At 46.6% G+C, this 21,054-nt stretch overlaps 1 protein-coding gene and 1 long non-coding RNA gene across 4 annotated transcripts in view; both read right to left on the reverse strand.

The window, feature by feature from the left end:
• The window catches only part of ITGA4 (integrin subunit alpha 4), a 79,812-nt gene extending 77,388 nt beyond the window's left edge, over nucleotides 1-2,424 (reverse strand). For both annotated transcript variants that reach the window (XM_072811382.1, XM_072811383.1), the window contains exons 1-2: nucleotides 2,103-2,424; nucleotides 1,017-1,138 (exon numbers count right to left, since the gene is read on the reverse strand). In XM_072811382.1, the coding sequence (XP_072667483.1) occupies nucleotides 1,017-1,138; nucleotides 2,103-2,305 (325 nt within the window). In that variant the 5' untranslated portion in view covers nucleotides 2,306-2,424. The remainder of the gene's footprint in view (nucleotides 1-1,016; nucleotides 1,139-2,102) is intronic.
• Nucleotides 2,425-2,791: 367 nt separating this feature from the next.
• Nucleotides 2,792-21,054, reverse strand: part of LOC140624483 (uncharacterized) — a 53,023-nt gene continuing 34,760 nt past the window's right edge. The window contains exons 2-5 of one of the 2 annotated variants that reach the window (XR_012023957.1): nucleotides 9,120-9,212; nucleotides 8,931-9,028; nucleotides 4,876-4,972; nucleotides 2,792-3,273 (exon numbers count right to left, since the gene is read on the reverse strand). This is a non-coding gene — a long non-coding RNA (uncharacterized lncRNA). The remainder of the gene's footprint in view (nucleotides 3,274-4,875; nucleotides 4,973-8,930; nucleotides 9,029-9,119; nucleotides 9,213-21,054) is intronic. The other variant, XR_012023956.1, reaches the window with a different exon arrangement.

Genomic DNA, 21,054 nt, shown 5'->3' on the forward strand with positions numbered 1-21,054 from the left:
CATGGGACTCTTCATTTAATTTTTATTTGTGCTGAAGATGCACAAAGGAAAGGGCTTGGACTTTGGAACCGAGCTGATTGGACTGACTTGCCCCATCTTTGCCTCATTAGCTGAGTAACTTTAGAAAAAGTACTTGCAAACCCTCTGAGTCACACAGTCCTCGTGTAAAGTAGGAGCAACGCCAACCATGACCCACTGGAGTTTTGATGGGGGAGATAAAGCATCGTGTTTAGCAGCGTCTAGCCTTGTTTGGAACCAGATAGGTCTAAATTAATATGAGTTCCCCTTTCCTCCCCGCCACGTGTCTGTACAAAACAACTTTGCTTTTGGCCTTGAAATATGAACTTTCTCCCCTCCCCCATCAAAATACATTTTTTTTCAACTCCCCGCCTGCCTAAGTAGAGACAGAAATGACTTCATAGAGGTAGCGGGAGGGAAAAATTAACCTCGACCCCTTAGTCACCGTCGTTAATTGTATCAATAAGGGGGATGCCAGTTTTTGCTGGTGCTCTTCTTTTGCATTTCATATTCTAAATAAAACCATAACATTTTCTTTTTTTTTTTTCCCCCAGCCAGCCCTGAGGCTAGATGGCAGGGTCCTGATCCTCGGGCCCCTTTGCCTGTTCTTGGACAAGCCTGAGAGGTCAGAGTTGGACACAAATGCTTCAGTGATGGCTTAGCCGGGGCCTGTGTCCTTGTGCACGGGGGCCCGAACATGGGTGGTGCGCAGGGGGGGCGGAGAGGCGAAGAGGACCCCTGGGGCCTCTCCTGCTCCGTGCTTTCCCGGTCATGGGCAGAGCAAAGGGCGGGAAAGCGTGCACGGTCGGACGGACAGACGGGGTCACCTTCGCATTTCCCAGGTTCGGTGGCTTGCGGTTAAGAGCGAAAACCATTCCTCTTAAACTAGCCGAGGGCCAGCGCGCTGTTCCAGGGCTCGTGCAGCACGAGGGCCCCTTGCTCGCCTCCCCCTCCAGCCACGCAGCCCCGCAGCCCCCCGGGTCCCGGACGCAACTCACCGAGCTGGAGCTGTTCGCACGTCAGGCCTGGGTTCCCGCCGATCCTGCAGCGGTAAATCGCGCCGGGGTTGACCACCGAGGCGTTGGCCAGCCAGCGGGCCGTGGGCGCCCCCACCACGAGCCTAGGGGACAACCGTGCGAGTGCGCGCAGACGTGAGCTGGGTCCCCGGGGCCAGGTCCCCCCCCCCCCCAGCTCCCAGGTCCAGAGCCCCGCGCCTGGACGACCTCCCCCCACCCCCCCGCCCCAGGCGCCCCCTCCACCAGCCTGGGTGACAACCATGCAAGTGCGTGCAGACGTGAGCCGCGCCCCCCCCCAGCTCCAGAGCCCCGGGCCAGGGCGCCCCCCACCCCAGGCGCCGCTACCACAACCCCAGGGGACAACCGTGCAAGTGCGCGCAGACGTGAGCCGGGTACCCCCAGCTCCCAGGTCCAGAGCCCCGCGCCTGGCCGCCCCCCCCACCCCCCGGCCCCAGGCGCCCCTACCACGAGCCTAGAGGACAACCGTGCAAGTGTGCGCAGACGTGAGCCAGGTCCCCCTCCAGCTCCCAGCTCCCAGCTCCAAAGCCCCGCGCCTGGGCGTCCCCCCGCCGCCCCCACCACGAGCCTAGGGGACAACCGTGCAAGTGCGCGTAGACGTGAGCCGGGTCCCCGAAGCCAGGTCCCCCCCCCCCCCCAGCTCCCAGGTCCAGAGCCCCGCGCCTGGCCGCCCCCTCCCTCCCGGCCCCAGGCGCCCCCACCACGACCCTAGGAGACAACCGTGCAAGTGCGCACAGACGTGAACCAGGTCCCCCCTAGCTCCCAGCTCCCAGCTCCCAGCTCCAGAGCCCCGCGCCCGGACGCCCCCCCGCCGCCCCAGGCGCCCCCACCACGAGCCTAGGGGACAACCGTGCAAGTGCGCGCAGACGTGAGCCGGGTCCCCGAAGCCAGGTCCCCCCGCCCCGGGCGCCCCCACCCCGAGCCGGGCCAGCGGCTGGCCGTCGCAGCGCTCCCCGCCGGCGCCTCCCGAGGGCGGGGAGTTGGCCGGGGCTCGGGACCCGGGGCGCCCCCGCCCCCGCCGACGCCCCCGGCGCGGTCCCGGCCGCTCACCATCGGTTGGCGCCGTGGCCGTGCAGCACCAGCGAGTAGCCGAACAGGGTGTTGGGGGGGCCCCGGTAGAGCAGCGCGCTCTCGGTGTCCACGTTGTAGGGGCGCCCGCTCGGCACCCGCAGGCACAGCAGCAGCAGCAGCAGCAGCAGCTCGCGGACGGCGCCCCCCCGGGGCCCTGGCCCGCGCCTCGCTTCCCCAGCCATGCGCTCCCGGAGGGGAACATCCAACGGCGAGCGGCCGCCGTCCCCAAGTTGCGCGGGACGAGACGGTCGGCCCGGGCGGGGGGGCGGGGGGGCGGGGGAGCGCCCCGAGAGCCGCGCGGCGTGTCGGGCGCGGCGGGCGGGACGGACGGAGGGAGGGAGGGGGGAGGGGGAGGGGGAGGGACGCACGGAGGGGCGGGCGGGCGGGGCGGGGTCGGCGTGGGCTCCGCGGGGCCGGGCTGTGCGGCGGGGACCGCGGGCGCTCTGCGGCCCCGGCCCCTGGGTGGGGTCCCGGGCGTGGTGCGGAGGCGCCGGGCCCTGCGCGTGTCGCCGCGCGCGGCTGCAGGGGGCGCTGGGGCACCTCGGCTGCGCGGGGCGCGCGTCCGGGCCGGCGGAGCCCGGGGTGACCCTGGGGCGCAGAGCTGGGCCTGCACCCCCTGCGCCGGGCCCGCGCGCACCCGAGCCCAGGCCTCCGCGGCTGCACCCACCCGGGCGCCGGGACGCGGCGGGGAGCCGTCTGCGTCCTTCGGGGGCGCTTGGGGTCTGCTCTGAAGGTGGCCCGCGGGGGCGCGCCGGCGACCACGCGACGCGTTCACCGAAGGGCCTTAGGTTAAAAACCAACTTGGGAGCCCCCGAGCCCCGCTTTTGGCGACGAGGATCTTAGGGCTGCTTCCTGCGGGGGCTCCGCACCCTCCCGCGCGCGGCCCCTGCTCCCCGCTTCCCGATGATGATGCTCCTCCTTCCCAGGCCTCCGCCACCGGATACACCTGCCAAGGGGGTGGGGGTGGGGTAGACCCAGGCCGAGGTCGAGAGGCAGACACCATCGGAGCCCCTGAGAATGCCCTGGAGCCCCACGGCCCAGCGCACCTGACCTGGGGGCTGATGTCTACCCTGATGCCGTCCTGGTGGGCCTCCGGTTCTGGAGCGACTGGAGACACAGCAGGAGATGCAGGTCCAGTTACTGATTACTACTACGTGAATTTAAAAAAAAAAAAAAAAAAAGGAAGGAAGGAAAGGGTTCATTAAAGCCAGACTGAAATAGCACATCTCAGGTTGTAATGGCAGACGCACAGTTAACATAGTTATTCATCTCTTCCGCATCCTTATTGAGCAATCCTGATGCTAAGCCCACCGGACACCTCGGTGAGCAAGGCCTTCAGGAAAACTTTCAGCCAAGGGGTCCATAGACACACTTTTGCTAACCAGAGCAAGTTCTGAGTGATTTAGGGACCCTTCAAAAGAGGTTTGAAGGACCCAGAGCGGGGAGCTAGGCTGAGCAGCTTGAAGGGAGGCATGAGGGATGACCTGGGCAGGGCCAGGCAGGGGAACCGGGTGAGGCAGGTCTTGGCTGGAGCACTTAGCTGCGCACACCCAGGGAGGTACTCCTGGAGGCTCACTAGGGAAGCGAGCACACACCATGAACGTCCCAAACCAGGTTAGGAATTTTCAACTCTGTGCTCAGGTGGACAGGATGCAAGTTGAAAGATTTGTCTTGGGCTTGGGATGTGTAACAAAAAAGACCGAACACAGAAAATCTAATTTTGGAGGCTCCCGCAGCAAAACATGTCAAGATGGTAGTGACCTGAACTAGAAAGGAGAGGTAAAGGAAAAAAAAAATAGATTCGAGAAATCTCTGCAAGATAGAACCCATAAAATCTGGTGTTAGTAGTGGTAAAAATGAACGTAGAGCAGAGGCGGAGTCAGAGTGTGTGAGTTCGGGATCTGGGTACATGGTGCTAATTCAGAGAGAAAAAAAAAATGCACCAGAGGACTGGTGGAGTGTGAGATGTTTGTGGAATGTTAACATATTATAGCCACACCCAACCCAATAATTTTTACTCTTTTGCCAACAGACCACACGAGAGGAATAGTAACTCTCTCATTACCTGCGACAAAGAGGCAAGTAATGGTGTGTAAGCAATCTATCATAAAAATGAAATGAAGTGGCTTCCAGAAAAGTAGCTATCAGGGCCCAAGTTGGAAGGTCTTGTTCAGTTTTTCCACTCAGGGTGTATTTCTTTCTGAGTAGATCTGTGCACTGACTTCAGCCCAGTTCTACAACCAGCCCCTGAGCTCAGCAGTCCCCTCGCTTGCAGCCACAGCATTTTCAGTTGAGGCTGGGGAACCAGATATGTCAAGGGCACTCCCACACCCTCCAGACTCCGGCCGGGCGCTGACCTGAGCACCTCCCTCTTTCTTCCCCTCCCTTCACCAAACCTTTATGCGATGACATCCACTCGACATAACTGTTTCCACAGCATAATCAAGAGGAGGAGCGGTCAGTAGGGCATCTCGATGCGGCAAGTGATTGTGCTTATAATTTCACCACCTTTCTAGAAGCAGCTACCCATCACCACTTCACACCCTACATTAGCCATGAGTTTCTTTCCTCCGAGGCGTAGAGAACAGTGCACTTTTCTTAAGTCGGTGGGAATAAAGGGCGTTTAATGTTGCTGGAGATACTGCTATCTCCCTAATCCGTGCTTTTGTAAGCAAGTGCGTGCAGGGGGAGAAGGATAGGACTTTGGGGAGAAGAGAAGGACTTCTCAACATGACTTATGCCTATTCCTCACCCTCAACTGAACTTGAATATGCATCCATCCAATTAATACGTGTCGTTTGACCAATAGCGTTCCAGGTGCCCAGTGTGCCAGGAGCTGCATCAAGGACCTGAATAATAAAAAATAAAAAATAAAAAATAAAAAATAAAAGGACCCGAATAAGAGTAAGAGATGAAATACAAGTGATCTCTGTCCTTGGTAAGAAGTCCTCCCCAGTAGAGAGGATTCTAATACAGGCTCGCCCAGCTTCTCAGAGTGAGCATTTCTCTTTCTTGAAAGCCTCTCTTCTTGGAATACTACCTTTGTGAGCTTTTTCCCCTTTTCTATCTGGCCACTGTGAGTCTTCTTCACTGCCTCCTTTTTCTCCACAAGTGCTAGAGAGCCCCAGGGCTCTCTTTCCTTCTCTTTCCTCCCATGTTAGGAGACGTAACCCATTTCCTGTGTCTTTAAATACCAGCTATATAATACTGTTAGTTGCCACCAGGAGTCCCCAGTTCATGTCTCCCTGTCTCTCTTGAGAGCTCCAGATGCATATGTTTTACTGCCTACCTGACCTCTCTATCTGAATACCTAGTGGGCATTGTGACCACAATATATCTAACACTGAGTTCCATTCCCGCCTCGAGTCTAAACTATTCCTCCTCCCAATCTCTTCCTTTCTCATAAATAGCACTCCATCTACCCAGTTGCTCAGACCAGAAATTTGGAAAATAATCCTTGATTTCTTCTTCTCTCCATTCCCCACATCTAATCCACCAATCATCAAAGTCTATCAATTAATTCAGTCTTCAAACCCTTCCTCAAGATTGTCTGTTGATCGTCTTCTGTCCTGCTGGTACCCTCTTCCAAGAGCAGAAATCTCATCTGGGCTTTTCAATCATCCACTACCTGGTTTCCCTACTCATCCTTCCTTCCCCACAGTGTCAATTTTCTACAAAGAAGCTAAAGTGAACTTTTAAAATTCTACATCAAATCATGCCTGCTACTCCCTTGTGTAAATCCTTTAAATAATTTCCCATTGTTCTTCTAGCACAAACTTGATGTGGCCTCCAAAGGCCCCGTGTTACCTGGCATCTGACTACTTTGCACATTTACCATTGGCCACTTGGCCCAGGTCATGTTGCTTTAGCCACATAGGCCTCCCTTAATTTCTTTGAGTGCATCGAAGTCTCTTCACCCCTGGGGCTTTTGTCCATAATGCTCCCTTCGCCTGGATACACAACCTCTGACTTTTTCACATGATTCATATCTTTCTTCAGTCTTAACCTAAAAGTCTCCTCCCAGAGGATTTCCTTGCCCACCCATTTAAAATAGGTCACCACGTTGTTCTTTCACAGCTATGTTTTTCCTCTTCAGAGCTCTTTAACTCATAATGATATATGTATTTACTTTTTCATTTTCTCTTTCTCTCTACAATTTGAGCACAGAACACTTGCATGGTTTTGTTGCAGTTGTTCACCACTAAATCTCCAGCACCTGATAGTCTGGCTGGCACAGAGCAGGTGCTCTCTAAATATTTTTTGAATGGCCCTTACATGATTTGAACTTTTTACATTATTAATGTCATACATGGAGAGAAATCTAAATGTTTATGAGTTTATTTTCATGCATTATTACATGCAAAGCAATGTGTTAGGTCCCTTTGTAGATGCAAAGACATAATATAAAGATAGGTCCTACTCTCAAGCAGCTTATAATTTTCAAGGAGGCAGATGATACGCTTTAGAGAAGCAGACAATATAGTCGAATGTGAATGTCATATACACCGGGGGGAGAAGAGACAGTTGTTTGCTAACAAATGGTGTTGGCATAAAGGGCAGTCTCGAGGCCTAAATTTAGGTAGAGTGTAAGGCGGGGGAAATGAAAGAATTGGTATATATAATACACTGGGGAGAAAATTGACATGAATTGTCAATTCACGGAGAAGTAGGGTATGACGGGCATTTTCAGGGTAGGCGACTGAGACAGTGGTGATACCATGAAAAGCAACACTCAAGGCAACTAGGGAGAAAGAGAGGGAATGGAGAGGAAAGGGAGAGTGGGTTTGGACAATGCTGAGTGAGTTTTAGAGATGAGTCTGAGAGAGTAGAATAATCATAGACCTGTCTAGCGAGTACTGTTTGTTGGTTTTTTTTTTTTTTGCTTCTATTTCTTATTTTTTAAAAAGTACTAAAGCATGCAATAAGTGACACTACTAGTGATCCATAAAGCAAATGCTTATAATCTCTCCCCCTTTAACCTTTAACCACCCTCCTGAGGCACTTCGTCCCCTTCCCTCAATAACTTGACTGCACTCAGGTGCTTGTCCCAAGGTCTGCTCTTGGGGCTCAAACTAAGACAATCCAAGGGTTTTGTTGTTGTTGTTTGTTTGTTTTATTTTTACAGTAATAAAGTTCCCAACAACAAAACGGAAGCTCAAAATTCTTTTATCTTGAAAGAAACTATTTGCTCAGATTTCCTGATACTTGAATGTAAATACCAGTTGACAAATTTGCTTTTAAAGAATCATGAAACAAGGCATCTTCTGAATCTTAAGGGTTCAGAAAACTGCTGCGAAACGGTGTGGAACATGCCCTCGAATTCCTCATAGAAAACTGAGATGCTGGAGCATCTATCCAAGGACTCAGGCTCTACTGGTAGGAGGTGAACCTCCCCACAGTTCACAGGGAGGCACACTCCCAGGCACGCTAGGAGTCCTCAGGCAGAGGAGGACACAGACTCCACGCAGCAGCAGGGGAGCTCAGGTCACCCCGAAAGGTAGGTCGTCCAAGGTGTCTGTTACAACTGCCCATCAAAACCTTGGGTGGGAAAAAAACAAAAAACAAGCAAACTAAAACAAACCTTGGGTGGTTTGTTGATGTTGTTCCAACCTGACTTATAATCTCTTAAGTTTCCTCTGTTTGGATGGAGAAAATGAGTGAGTGTGGGTAAAGCCCTTAATACACTACTTAGCACATAATCAGTACAGGATAAATAGTAACCCTGACTCCTTCATTCTTCTTTTCTTACCATCATCATCATTAATAATATAATTTATGTAGAAATAAAGTACCTATAGAAATAAACAATGTATGGAAATCTGAGCACAGGGCTTATATGTGGAAGGTTGTCTAAGTTAATAGCAGGCATTTTTTTGGGGGGGTCTCTAATTGCTTACATTTCTCTATTCACTCATTCAACAAATATTTATTGAGCACCTATTATGTATAGCTGAGAGAGGCTATAACGTATAGCCTGCGTAACATGGTATACAGATTTGGGGTCCTTATCCTTCTTAGATGTGCATCCCAATAGGCAGTCAGGCAATAAATAATAATCATTCCCTATTTTTAGTCTTGTGGCTCAATGCATTGACATATGTAAACACATGATTTTTTTTTTTTTCCTACAGCACAACTATGAATATGTCATTTCCCCACTCAGGGACTCCTAATGCTCCTCCCCCAACTTAACCCAATTAAATTAGGGTTTCTTACCTGGGTTGAATACCTTCCATGCTTGGCCTCAAGCTAATTTTCTTTTTTTACCTACCCCAAACGTAACCTATTTCTCCTTCCCTCTGGAAATGTTTCCTTTAGTTTGGGAAATCAACAGACAAATAACTCTTTAAGACTATAAATAACTATTTCAGCAGGTACCAAATGCCATACACAATGGAACATAACAGAGAAATTCAACAGTGTTTTTTGTTTTTGTTTTTGTTTTTTTTTCTTCTTGCTGGGGTGTTTGGGGCAATTTTCCAGAGTAGAAGGGCAATTTTGAGAAATTTTATTTTTACAGTCTTCCAAAACTCCTGAAACTACTGTTACTTTCTAACTTCTTAAACCAAGTCTATTTCATGCTTCAGTTCAGAAAACGAAACAATTGCTCCTCTTGTTCCATGTATAGAGGACCCCGTATAAAGCCATTTTCCCCCCAGAGCACATAGTTATTACGTGACAACATTTTATCTCGTAAGTAATCTGACCCGGGAGATTGGGTTTGGGCACTGGAATGATTTAACAACTGGTCCACGCAGGGATCTCACAGGTTCACATGACAAACAGATAGTTCGCGGTGTCACTTGCCTATATTCTCAGAGGGTCGAGTTGATGCAAAAGTGCTGTACACCAGTGTCTCATCCAGAGCCTCTCGTATGATGACCTCATCTGGAAAAACAGCATTCCTAGGCATTTTGGAAAGAGATGTGGTGCATAAACAGTGTGAAATTGTTTAATCATGGGTAAAGTTTTATCACACAATAAACATTTACGTACACATGATCCAAGCGCTTTGAAGACACAAAAGAAATCAAAGAGACCTTCGTATTCTTGAATAGCTGGCAACCTGATTACACAACACACACAAACCTGAAACCAGAAAACAACGTCAAAGCAACAGAACAAAATACATTTAAATACAAACTACACATAATACAGCACCGATTTGATAATGTAATAGCGAGGTGTTGAAAGTAGCTAAATGCTTTGTGGGGGGACTGAAGGAAACAAAAAATCGAGTTTAAGCTAACTTCCTTTCTTTTCTTTTCTTCTTTTAAAACCAGACCACTCTGAAAGAACATAGAGATTATTCCTTGTAGACCAGATAAAAGATAAGAGAACATCAGAGACTAAAATATCATCAGTAAATAGGAGGAATGTAAACAGTGCGAAGGGGCTATACCACAGTGTAAGGACAGTAGTGAGACATAGAAAGAAAAATAATTTGATGTACCAACGTTTCCTGAATTGTTTAAGATCCTACAGAAACCTTAGAATTATTTCTAATTTGGATTAGTGAAATATAATGCACAATAGCATAAAAACTAATTTTAGCTCTATCTCATGTCTGTGCGCTGGAAGACCAGCAGACAGATCGGATATTCTATTTTCAGCGTACATTGAAGATCAGCTTTGTTTATAGCAGTTGCATGGTATACTGACCCTGTAAAGTAAATTTCCTCTGTTTACAGAAACTAGAAAAAAGTATTTTGGTTTTCAAGCCACATGTTGTTCACAAGAACTTCATTAGAATTGTGGATAAGAGTGAAAAAAGTCCATTTCAGACCCATCTTTTATTATTGTCTAAAGGATGGTAACACTAACTCAACACAATCACAATAATGTAAACATTTTCTTTGTGAACTTTGTGCATAAAGATATTTCTTACTCTTTTCATGCTTCATATAAGAATAGGCAGGCTTTTAATTTAAAAAAAAATGTTTACTTATTTATCTTAGAGAGAGAGAGCACGCAAGCAGGAGGGACAGAGGGAGAGAGAGAGAGAATCTCAAGCAGACTCAGAGCTTCATGGAGCCCGGCATGGGGCCCCATCTCACAACCTGGAGATCATGACCCTGAGACCATGACCTGAGTGGAAACCAAGAGTCAGATGCTTAACTGACTGAGCCACCCCAACCAGGTGCCCCAGGCAGACTTTGTTGTTGTTGTTACTTATTTGAAACAAAAATGAGAGTAGAGAGAGAAAGAGAACACAAGCAGGGGAGCAGCAGCAGAAGGAGAGGGAGCAGCAGACTCTCCGCTGAGCAGGGAGCCCAATGTGGGGCTCGATCCCAGGACCCCGGGATCATGACCTGAGCCCAAGGCAGACACTCAACCACTGAGCCACCCAGGCACCACAGGCAGGCTTTCTAAAAATCAAGTTTTAGAGACTTACAGCAATTTGGGAGACATGAAGTCTAATAATGAAACCCTCCTTATATTTTTACAGTTTCATTGTTATTAAAACGAAAGGGTCCAATGTCACTAAAGTTATTTCTGTTTCCAAAACGTTACTGTTTTAAGTTATATATATATATAGCTGGGGAACCCTGTACTTTCAGAGCCTGCAGTAGGAATCAGGAAATCGCCTAGACAGAGGGCAAGTGAAAGGCATTCAGTTCAGTTGATAACTATTTAAAAAAGTGAGATGATGCAAATGCAAGGAGAAAAATATGAATCTTGAATAAATGTCAACATTTATGGGTCTATACATCAAAATCTATAATTCGCTATGTGTATATCAATCAATCATCCATCTGTCTTTTATTATATGCTGGCTTAGGTATGTGCAGAATAGGAATGTTTAACTTTTCTTTCCAGAAATGTTGGATAATACTCTTTTCCAGCTGTAGTACTATGATATAACACAAAATACATATTTTGGTCTTTACCCCCAGCTCCCGGCCAGAGGTCCAAAAATCTTGTAATTTCCTAAGTGATAAAAGTGAAAGGAGCATCTTGGTTATAATATTTGGATTTTGTTTCCAGCTTGAAATAGCTCAGGAGGGATAAAGATGACTTTTGGAAAGCCCCTGAAAATGGGGGCTGATTGTCAGGGGAACCAACCATGTGATTAGAGGAATAGTACTTTCAGCCCCATGGCCCAAACTCCAAGGAGAGAGAAGGGTGGCTAGAAGTTAGGTTCAGTCACCAAGGACCAGTGATCTAATTAATTGTGCCTGTATAAGGGGACCTCATAAAAACTTCAAATGATGGGCTGTGGAGAGCTGCTGGGCTGTGAACACTGAGGGTCGTGTGCCCAGAGAGGACGTGGAAGCTCGGCAGGTCTCCTGGCCCCCATACCTTGCCCTGTGCATCTTCCATCTGGCTATACCTGAGTCCTTTATGATAAACTTCTAAATACAGTGTTTCCCTGAGTTTTGCAAACCACCCTAGCTAATTATTGAACCCAAGGGCAGGGTCATGGGGACCCCTGATTTTTAGCCAGCCAGTCCAAAGTATGGGAAGCCCAGATTTTGACTGATGTCTTTTTTGTGGGACTGAGCCCTTAATCTGTAGGGTCTGGGCTAATGCTGGATATCAGTGTCAGGATTGAATTAAATCGTAGGACACCCAGATGGAGTCTGCAGAAAACTGGGGAATTACCTGGTGTGGAAAACCTACACATTTGGTGTCAGAAGTGATGAATGTAGAGACAAGAAACAGTGTCTTCCTTTACTAGGTTTCACAATTGCCTTGCCCAGGACTCCTTTCCCTTTGTGTGTGTGTATATATATATATATACTATATATATATAGTGTCTTCTGATAAACGTCCAGAAAATAAATTACACTGGCATGAACCTTTACAATTTACGGAATATGTTTCCTAAGCTGCACTAAAGTAGCTGTGAAATAATTATCAGTAAAGCTTGAGGTCCCAGGGGAATCATATGGCACAAAAGGAAATGACACAAAATGCACCATGGTAGCAAGAGCTACACTTTTAAATTAAAAAAGAGAGAGAGAGAGAGATGATTTTCAACTTAGGCTTAATCTGGAAATTGCTCTTCTCGTCAATAGATGAGCAACTAAGAGCAGCAGCGCTGCAAACTCTGAGACAAATGTCAAAGATGTCTAGAAAGATCACAAACACTTAGATCTCAGGGGTGGAGAGAACTGCTAAGACAACATTTCCAGAGTATGCAGACCTAATTAAAGATTATTTTGGGGTATAATTGGAGAACACAGTAACTTCTATTAACAGAGATTGAGCTTTGAGTAATTGTATGTAAATAACTGAGAATCCTCTGAATGTATGATTAACTGCCCTAATAAAAGGCAGTGCCACCCAGGTCTCATTAATGTGATGCCAGCATAAACTCAGGCAGAGAAGTAAAGAATATACAGGAATCAGGTCAAAAGAATACATAAGAAACAGCACTGACCATGTTAACAACCGGGTGGTTTTTTGGTTTTTTTGTTTGTTTGTTTTTTGGTGTTTCCCCTCCCCGCACCCCCTCCCCGCCGCCACACCACATTGGCCATGACAAAGGAAAGATTATTATTGATACTTCAGGGAGGAGAGATTGAAAATTTAATATAAGAAGTCCCGCAACTTAGCTGATATCTTTGAAAGTCAATAGTGTTATGGGTAGTTCACATTCCTCTGTGAGTTGAGTCAGGCCTAGTTGCTGTATCTATTCCTGGTACAAAGTGCTGAGAGACCAGCTTTAATTACATGGAGGATTCTGACCTAGAAGCATCTCAACTAAAAATTGCAGCCAATGCTTCTCTGCTAAGGAGGAGGTAACGCTGTCTTACCAACGCTTACTCCTGGTTCCTTAAGCAAACTTCCGATTATAGGTTTAATCTACTAACTTTATGGATCCTTAGAAGAAAATAGTGAGGGAGGTAGAAGAATTTCTTTCATTTTGGAGGTGAAGCAATGGCTTCCAAAGTGTTACCTGGCTTGCTCAAGGCCAGTGACTACATTCCCTTACAAGGAGACTAGATTGGCCTCTCTAGAGGGAGAGCCGTCTGAGTGGGTGCCAGGATTTGGGTTTCTGGGCAAAAACAGAAAGACCTTCCTCAAGTTTGAGTTAGAGAAACTAAGATTCTATTATTCAGATGAAGAATAGAAATGACCTCCCCCCACCCCAAAAAAAGACAAAACTAAGTTTCAGGAAACAGGTGGAAACTGACCAAACCGAATGTCCCTGGGTGACACTGTGAACAGAGCTGAAGAATCTCTGATTTGTCCTGACCGCCTTTGGTGTCTTAAAGACACGAAGATTGCCTGGATATTATCGTGCACATTATCGTGTTAATAAGTGACTGAGGGGGGCATGGGGGGGCTCAGTTGGTTAAGCGGCTGACTCTCAGTTTCAGCTCAGGTCGTGACCTCAGGGTCATGACATCAAGCCCCACGTCAGGCTCTGCGCTCTGTGTGAGGTTGGCTTAAGTTTCTCTGCAGAAACTTTGAGAGGATAAATAAATAAATAAATACATACATAAAATAATAAATAAATAAATCTCAAAAAGAATAAATGACTGGGCTAAGACTCAACCTAACCTGCCATTCAGACTTACTATTTTTTACTATTTTCTTCTAATATACTTTGGGACGTGTGCTGTGCATAGAGAAGCTCAGTATCTAAGGAAATCTTGCCTTTAAAGCTTGAGAGCACCTGTTTCATTCCTAGCTTAGTTGGATTTGGGGTCACAGTGTTTTCCTTGTAAATTAAGGAAGCCCCGGGAATTCCAGTGTTTCGCCCCTCTGTCTCTCAAGGTCCTTTCGAGAAGCCAGTCGGCCTCACCGACAAGTGCTAAGTATTGGAAATAAGGCCGAGGGAACGAAGTAACACAGAATGTTCCCTTTGAGATCTGTGGGCGCCAAATCTTAATCATGAGACCTTTTTATTGAAAACGATTCCTGTATCACCTGACCTGCCTGTATTCCAGTACAGACGTAAATATACATCTGCTTCCGCTCTTGTTGAGAAAAATTTTCGGGTTCTTCACACTTGAGACATAAAGACCCCTTCTAGATTTCTGCCAATAATTAGGGGTGGGTTTTCCCAAGGTTTAGCTGAACCCCAACAAGCCAAGAGTAGAGGGGCTGCTCTCCAGGGCTCCAGCAAGGTGCAAGGCCCCGTGCCCTGCGGTGGGCAGGGCGAGGTGGTCAGGTCTGGGCAGAAAGGATCCAAATCCACGCCCTGGGGGCACCTGGGGGGCTCAGGGGCTGAGCACCTGCCTTCGGCCCAGGCGTGACCCCGGGGTCATGGGATCGAGTCCCGCATCAGGCTCCCTGCAAGGAACCCACTTCTCCCTCTGCCTGTGTCTCTGCCTCTCTCTGTGTGTCTCTCACGAATAAATAAATAAAATTAAAGAAAAAAAACCCAAAAACCAAATCCCCATCCTGCTCTGTGGCACCGGTCGCTCCCACAGGCCTGTCTCTTAAGCGGGCAGGGGCATGGGGAGGCCTTGGAAGCCTGGCGGGGCTCCAGCTCAGTGTGGCCAGGGCACGGGGGGGTGGGGGGGAGCAGCGAGCACGGAGCCCCACTTCCCTGGCTCCCTGCAGACTGAGCCCAGGGAACCGCCAGCCACGGCCCTGACCCCAGGCCCCGTCCTCGACCCGGGCCCAGGCCCTCGCCTCCCACCCCACCAGCCCCGCCTGCCTTCCAAGCCGGGAGAACGGTCTTGGGGAATAAAGAAGAGAAACAAAGTCTCCCAGATCTCCCAACTTCATCCGATGAGCCTTCACAGACCAGACTTTCAAACGGCTCTGACCTCGCTTCAGAGCAATCCTCTAAATTCTGCATAGACCCCGACGCTGAAGCGACCCGCTAGTCCTGCTGGCAAACAGCACCCAGGACCTCCTGGGCGGGCACTGACCCGAAGAGGAACACGTCTGGCTCAGGGCAGGCCTTCTTGTCCTTTATGCTCGTCTGTGTTGGCAACTCAGATCTGTTACAGAGAAAATCTGCCCGGCTTCTTCTGGAACCTCCCCGAGCACCTGCCTGTGCCCATATCCTCCAGCGGCCTGCTTCCCCTCACCACCCCCCTTCGCAGCGAAGGCTCTCATAGCCCTTCCTTGCTCATGCCGTGACTACTGTCCAGTATTTCATTTTAAGCCCGGCTTGGTCACAATGAACACATTTTAGGCATCAGCCCGTAAGCTACAGCCAAGTTCCCGGCTTCCCCCATATCCATTCCACGCCTCTGCATTTACTCTTTACTCCGTGAATATCTACTGAGGCCTGCCCTGGGCCGGGTGCTGTGCCTGGATCTACAAGTGCAAACATACAGAAGTATACGAGGAATGACAGCACGCACACGTGACATCAACATTTAACGAGTAAATTGCAACACCCTTTTTTAAAATTGCAATGTTCCATGGGGGAACAAAGAAAGATGGGGTCAACCTCAAGAGTCAGGAAAAGCCTATGTAAGGTGGGGCCATCTAAGTTGAACCTTCCTCTGTGAGTAGGTGCTCACGGGTGGTGGGGCCTCTAAGTCAGCATGAGATGCTCAGGGCACTTAGGGGACTCGAGGCACTCGGCGTGGACCAGGAAGCAGCAGGAAGAGACACACAAGAGGTAGGCAGAAATTAGAGCACACAAACCTCCTATGCCATGCTAAGGAATATGAATTTCTATTCTATTCAGAAAAAAAAAAGTATGCAGTAAAAACATGCCTCGAGAGATGGAATAGGAAATTAAGAAGCAAAGAGTCTAAATGTCTGATGTACGAGAGAGATGCCAAGAGCTCAAGTTAAAGGAGTCTTAAAGGGCCAAAGAGAAAGGGATGAGGTGAGGGCAAGGGAGGAAGTGAGCATGGCGTCCACCGTCCTTGGATGATTGGGTCTTGCCATGCCCTGTGATAACGGGTGAAGGGGAGGAACAGATCCGAATGAGAAGATAATTATGACAGGGTTGGTTGTCGAGTTTGATATTTCTGGGGTACATCTGAGTGAATATGTTCCAGAGACAATTAGATGGAGATAGTTCTGTGCTAAACACAGGATCTTCACAGCATCATAAACACGCAGGTAGATGATGATGAGCACATGGAAAAAGAGTGAAGATAGAGCCTTGCAGAGAATCTTGGAGGATACCAAAGTTTTTGGGGAGACAGAGGAAAAGCAACCCACCATTAATTCTAAGAAGAATCGTTAGAGAAGTGAGAGGGCCAGAGAAAGGCCATATTTCTCATGACCAAGAGGAGAGACTATTAAAAAGAGAGTGGCCGGGGATCCCTGGGTGGCGCAGCGGTTTGGCGCCTGCCTTTGGCCCAGGGCGCGATCCTGGAGACCCGGGATCGAATCCCATGTCAGGCTCCCGATGCATGGAGCCTGCTTCTCCCTCTGCCTGTGTCTCTGCCTCTCTCTCTCTCTCTGTGACTATCATAAGTAAATAAATAAAAAAAAAAAAATTAAAAAAAAAAAAAGAGAGTGGCCTCCAGGTGAATGGGGTTGATGGGATAACGCTAAGGGGATTTAGCAGGTTGGGGATCTTTAAAGACATGATTTATAAGGTCTGTTTTTAGGGCATCTGGAGGAAGCTGGGTAAGAAAGATGGGTCCTGTGGATGACCCTGGGCCTACGTGATTGTTTCATCCAAGAAGGAGGCCTGAGTGAGGGCCTCCTGAGACCATTTCATGCTTATACTCGAAGCCAAAAGTCAGTCCTGGCGAGGAGGGCTGCTCCCTCTGAATGCCGATTTTTCTGTCACTGGTTTCCCGCATTTCCCTACCTACTCTTTTCTGACAGCACATACCTCATTTTCTCCTTTGTTTTTATCAGATACCAAGGCATCTCTCCAACCCCCCCCTGCCCTTCACTAGCCTTGGTCTTAACCTTTTAGATCCCTCTCTTCTCCGCAGCTAAGGATGACCATGGACGACTTCACTGGCCCAATTCAGAATCTAGGATGGAAGCATTTCAGAGGGGCCAAACGCTTAAAAAAATGAGAATCTTGTTCTGGGGGGAACTGAGGGGCTAAAGACTTGGCTCTTTGCATTTTTGCTCATTGGTGAACTTGGAGCTCAGGCAGCTCAGCTCGCTTATACTACATCACGTTCTCTCTCTCTCTCTCTCTCTCTCTCTCTCTCTCACACACACACACACACACACACACACACACAACATGCTTTATAAACTTGTGCCCCATTACGTAAGACCGGATAGACAAGATGTGAAATTAATACCTATTCAACATTTGTACATCAGTATTTTCAGTCCATTAAAGCATATAAGTTTTAAGTGGGTGCACATCAGTATTTTCAGTCCATTAAAGCATATAAGTTTTAAGTGGGCTGAAATCCCAGTGTCGTGTTCTTAGGAAAACCTGTGGATCACCCCAGGTGGCGGCAGAAGAGTCGTCAGCGATAGTAAAACACCTGGAGAATGTCTCCTAAGACAATGCTTCTCCAACTTTAATGTGCCTACGAGTCACTTGGAAATCTTGTTAAGATGTGAATTCTGATCTCGTGGCTTGGAGGTGAAGCCCAAGATGTCGCAGTTCTAACAAGTTTCTGGATGACATGACCAGAGCTGCTAAGCTATGGGTCACACTTTGAGTAGTAAGACTTTAGGAGAATATTCTTTATTAAACAGGGATACCAGTAAAGCATAAAGTCCATTGTCAGAAATGCCGGCAAAGAAAATCTGAACTGAGCAGCTAAGTATAAATCACTCTTTTCTGCTAACATCTTGTGGTTGAGAAATTAGATTAGACGGTGTAATGAAAATCTATTTTGACATTTAGTTATAAGCCATATTAATCCTTTTTTATGATGAGATAAAATTTCACAGCATGCTATCTTTTACTACCAGATTCGATGAATTATACTTAGAAATCCTATCTTTCCCTATGACTGTAAATAGTCATGGCAAAACTTCCAGTGTAGCTCATATTCTTAATTTAAATTCAGTGGGTTTTTTAAAATAATGACAGAATGAACTATGAGCACAGCAGACTCCTAGCTTTTCCCTTCATTTCTTCCTTCCTTTCTTATTTCTTTCTTGCGATGAGTGTAGCAGCTTCCATAATAATTCATAATGAGCCTATTTTATAAGGGGGGAAACCCAGGAAGTAGTTTTCTAGCTGTATCTTCATTGAAACAACTCTTCTAATTCTTGAGAATAAGATTTATGAGAATTCAAATCTTAACACATCTGCTTTGGTAGATTCCCCCAAGAAGTTGATCTGTTTTTATCTCAGAAGACATTAACATTGAAGTCTTTAGGTATTTTCAGCCTGCTGTGGGATCTCTGAGATATCATGATTTTGAAGAATATTACTTGATTCAATAAAATTCACTCTTTTGTCCAATATCACCACAGTGGTGTTCTGAAGAAGACTAATTCTGGGAACTAGATTATTATTCCCCAAATGGGAATTCAGTGGTCACGTACTTTTGGAAAAATCTAGGTTCTTTAGCTCTCTCTTAGACATCCATAAAGCACACAGATACTCAAAAAACTTTGAGAGTAAACCCATGGCACTCTATCATAGTGTTCTTCAAATTGATTATATGGGATACATAGAATACACTTTGGGAAATGCTTTGCCTTTTCCATTTTCTACATTTATCAAGTGGTTGGTTTGAGGGAGAGCTGGACAGGATGAATGCCTTTCCTTCTATCATCAATGAGAAGAAAGCCTTCACAGAAGGGTCCCCAGATGACTCTCTCTGAAGTTTTTTTGGATAACCAGGACATTTTGAACTGTGTTGGGCAAGTGAATATGTGGAAGGGGTGACAGAATGGTCAGGATACCATTAGATTAATCATAATTGATCACCTGGAGCCGGTATACCAGATTCATATCAGAGGACTATTAGCAAAGAATGAAAGGGGGATGGCTTCCAGGAAGGCAATTAACAGAGCCTATCAGATATTTTGTTTGTTTAAATGTGTTCACCTCCACCATTTTCATGCCCATTCAGGTCACCATTATTCATTTCATTTCTATAAAAGCCATTTTGCTGGTGCTTCCATTTTGATCAATTCTCCACAAAGGTGCCAGAGGGTGGTCATTTAAAAGCATAAATCAAGTCACATTCTATCCCTGCATAAGCCCTTCTAATAGCTTTCTGTGTCTTTTAGAATAGACCCCATCCATAGACCATAGACCCGCACTTTCTATCTTCCGCCCAGAAGTTTCATTCTTCAGATTTCACACCATTTGTTCCCTTATTCCCTGCTCATATGTCACCTTCTCCAGGAGCACCTCCCTGATCAGGCTTTCAAAGATACCTGCTTTGTTTTTCTTCTCTACATTTTTTTGTCATATACTTGTTTTATACTTGTCTATTTTATGCTGCCTTCATTAGGATTTTATTTTATTTTTTTTGTATTTTAAAAACAACCTTCATTAGGATTTTAAAACATGAATTCCCCTCTGTATGTTTAGCACTTAGTGTGCATCACATAGTAGGCTTGCAAACAGTTATGGAATGAATGAATGAATGAATGAATGAATGAATAAAATTTATGAAGTTAAAAGAGAAAGCCATCATAGCCAGTTAAAAGAGGGGATAGGATGTTTGTAAAGAAGTTTACAGAGTAATAGAAATCATTTGGAGACCTCCACTTAATTTATTTTTTCTTCTTGTAGAAAAGAACTAGTTAATATCCTTGAATTCCTTTAAACCAAGGGATAAGGCTTAATTTACTAGGTGTTAGCAAAGCTAACCAATTGTATTTGCAAAGCTTGATTGTGAAGTTCTGTGCTTTCTATTCCACTCGAACCGCCATCTGAGCCCCCTGCTAACACGTCTGGTTTCCACAACTCTATCATACCGATGTTAGAACCAGAGGCTTTTTCTCATCAACATAAGGGAGACCTACCTTTAAAGATCTAAGAACGCAACAATGATTCTTAAAGAATATCACAGATAGAAATGGGAAAGAAACAGCTCTGCATTGGACCGAATCTAAGGTGTCTTCCACATAGTGGGTTTTGAATTTCAGTTTCCCACTCAGCCAAAAACTAATGCATCCCTTACATTCAAATTCTATTTAAAGGAAACTTCCTTGAAGAGCTTCTTACAAGACATTAAAATTCAAATCTGGGTTATTCATAAACTTACCACGTTTATCTGGGTTGTGCATTGGTTTACATACAAAGAACCCAAATTAATTTTCCTTGTACGTAAGAACATTTTGAGCTCTAGATGACATGGTCAGACTTTAACACGTAACCCAATTGCTGTTCAAGCCAATATTTTAAAAGCTTGTGGCTTGTCTGTCAGACCTTGCCCTTATAGTATATATTAAATTCAAGGAGCGAGATTTCTATTAGAAGTTAGATTGGAAGTCTGGACCTGATTAAAAACATTCACTTTTAACTTATGGCCTTAGTCCCAGAAGTTTTATATTAGCAACATAAAGCATTCCAAGCTAATAGAAAAATTGGATTAAAATTAATGCGAGGTTATTTTTCAAAAGCCTTTGTAGTTATGTCAATGACCTGGTGATAAATGTTCAAGGAAAATTTTCACCATGAAGAATACTTTATACACAATCATTGCATCCTGCCCACATCACCGTCTGCATTTGGACAGTAGACACAGAAATGCTCTATGAGGCGGGACTAAGAAGTAGCTGTGGCAAGGACCGCTGGCTCTACACCAGTGTTCATTCTCTCCCTATTCCCTAGTAATACAATTAGGCTACAGGTCTGACTACCTATAGCTATGTTTTCTAGCTATATTTACTAGACTGCCACTCCTCCCCCAATCCTTGCAGCCAAACATGGCTATGTGACTTCATTTTCACCCTGGGGGAAAATAAAGGAACGTGCTGTGTGCCCCTTCCAGTCCTGGGTTTTAAAACATTATGCATATGCTCCTTCATGCTTTTTTGTCTCCCTTCAATCAAGCTGGAACTAATTCTATTTAAAGGAATCTGCGCTTTAGAATACACTCCTTATGGGGATATGGGGAACACGCCCAGTGACAATGGAGAAAGACGATGGAAGGAG

The sequence above is a fragment of the Canis lupus genome, chromosome 34 (assembly GCF_048164855.1).
Source record: "Canis lupus baileyi chromosome 34, mCanLup2.hap1, whole genome shotgun sequence".
NCBI lineage: Eukaryota > Metazoa > Chordata > Mammalia > Carnivora > Canidae > Canis > Canis lupus.